This window comes from Brassica oleracea, unplaced genomic scaffold, assembly GCF_000695525.1.
Source record: "Brassica oleracea var. oleracea cultivar TO1000 unplaced genomic scaffold, BOL UnpScaffold03139, whole genome shotgun sequence".
NCBI classification, from domain to species: Eukaryota; Viridiplantae; Streptophyta; class Magnoliopsida; order Brassicales; family Brassicaceae; genus Brassica; species Brassica oleracea.
Genome location: NW_013619665.1, coordinates 1 through 1,086, shown reverse-complemented (window position 1 = coordinate 1,086; position 1,086 = coordinate 1). Strand labels below are relative to the sequence as shown.

Here is a 1,086-nt window from a genome sequence, read left to right as displayed (position 1 = left end):
TGCTTTAACATCTTAGGAAAACTGGTATATGTCATGGCACCTTGACATATTGATAGTTTGGGCATTAGCCAAGGTTGGAGAGTATTCAAAAGCTCATGAGTTACTCGAGGGTCTGAAGCTCCGGTTGGTGTGGCTTTATATTAGTCTACAGTTTCTGATAGACTAGAAATATTGTACTTTCCATATATTGTATAGATGCCCTAGTCATACGATTGTATATATACTTTACATAATGCAATATACCAAGGCAAGGGTTTTGCCAAGTAAAGCCTACTAGCCGCCCTCTCTTCTTTTCTTCTTCCTCTTCTTATCTTCTTCTTCTTCTTTCTCAAAATCATGGTTCTTACAACTGAAAAATCTTTTGGCGTTACACATATCAAGTCCTACATCCCTATCGTCTTAGATATGCAGAAGATGAATTATGATGCTTGGCGTGAATTAGTTGAGACCCACTGTCTCAGCTTTGGTGTTTCTGGCCACCTCGATGGCACTTCTATACCGACGAATGCTGAAGACACGCCATGGAAGGAACGTGATGGTCTCGTCAAGATGTGGATCTATAGTACCATCTCCTCTTCTCTCCTCGATACAGTCCTCAAAACTCCCTGCTCTGCTCGTGATCTATGGGTCACTATTGAGAATCTTTTCCGCGACAACAAAGAGGCCCGTGCTATTCAACTTGAAAACGAACTTCGATCTCTCACCATTGAAGATATGTCAGTCCATGAGTACTGCCAGGTTACAAGAGATACGTGTGAATTATTAAAGATGTCGTCTTCTATAGTTTCTTCAGTGCTATTTCTTCTTCTCCTGGTCTTTTCCCTTCATATGGATGACGCATCTGGTGCTCAAACTGAAATCCGTAAACTCAGTGAGCTTTTTCTTTTCTTCATCTTTTTACTTATTTACATTTAGGGGAATTGGGTTCCATATACATAAGATAAAAGAAAACTAATGTTATAACCATAAGAACAACTTGGTTATGATATTCTAAATATTTTACATAATAAGACATTTTCTACTCTTAGACGTTCCCAACAGTTGCTCACATACATGTACTTTTGTTTTTTTCTTTCCCTTCTCATT

At 38.7% G+C, this 1,086-nt stretch overlaps 1 protein-coding gene across 1 annotated transcript; it reads left to right on the top strand.

Annotated features, from left to right (window-relative positions):
• Nucleotides 1–336: 336 nt before the first annotated feature.
• Nucleotides 337–738, top strand: LOC106321814 (the record flags this gene model as incomplete). Its single annotated transcript, XM_013760052.1, has 1 exon — nucleotides 337–738. A coding segment is annotated over exon 1 (402 nt), but the record flags the coding sequence as incomplete, so codon positions are not given.
• Nucleotides 739–1,086: the final 348 nt, after the last annotated feature.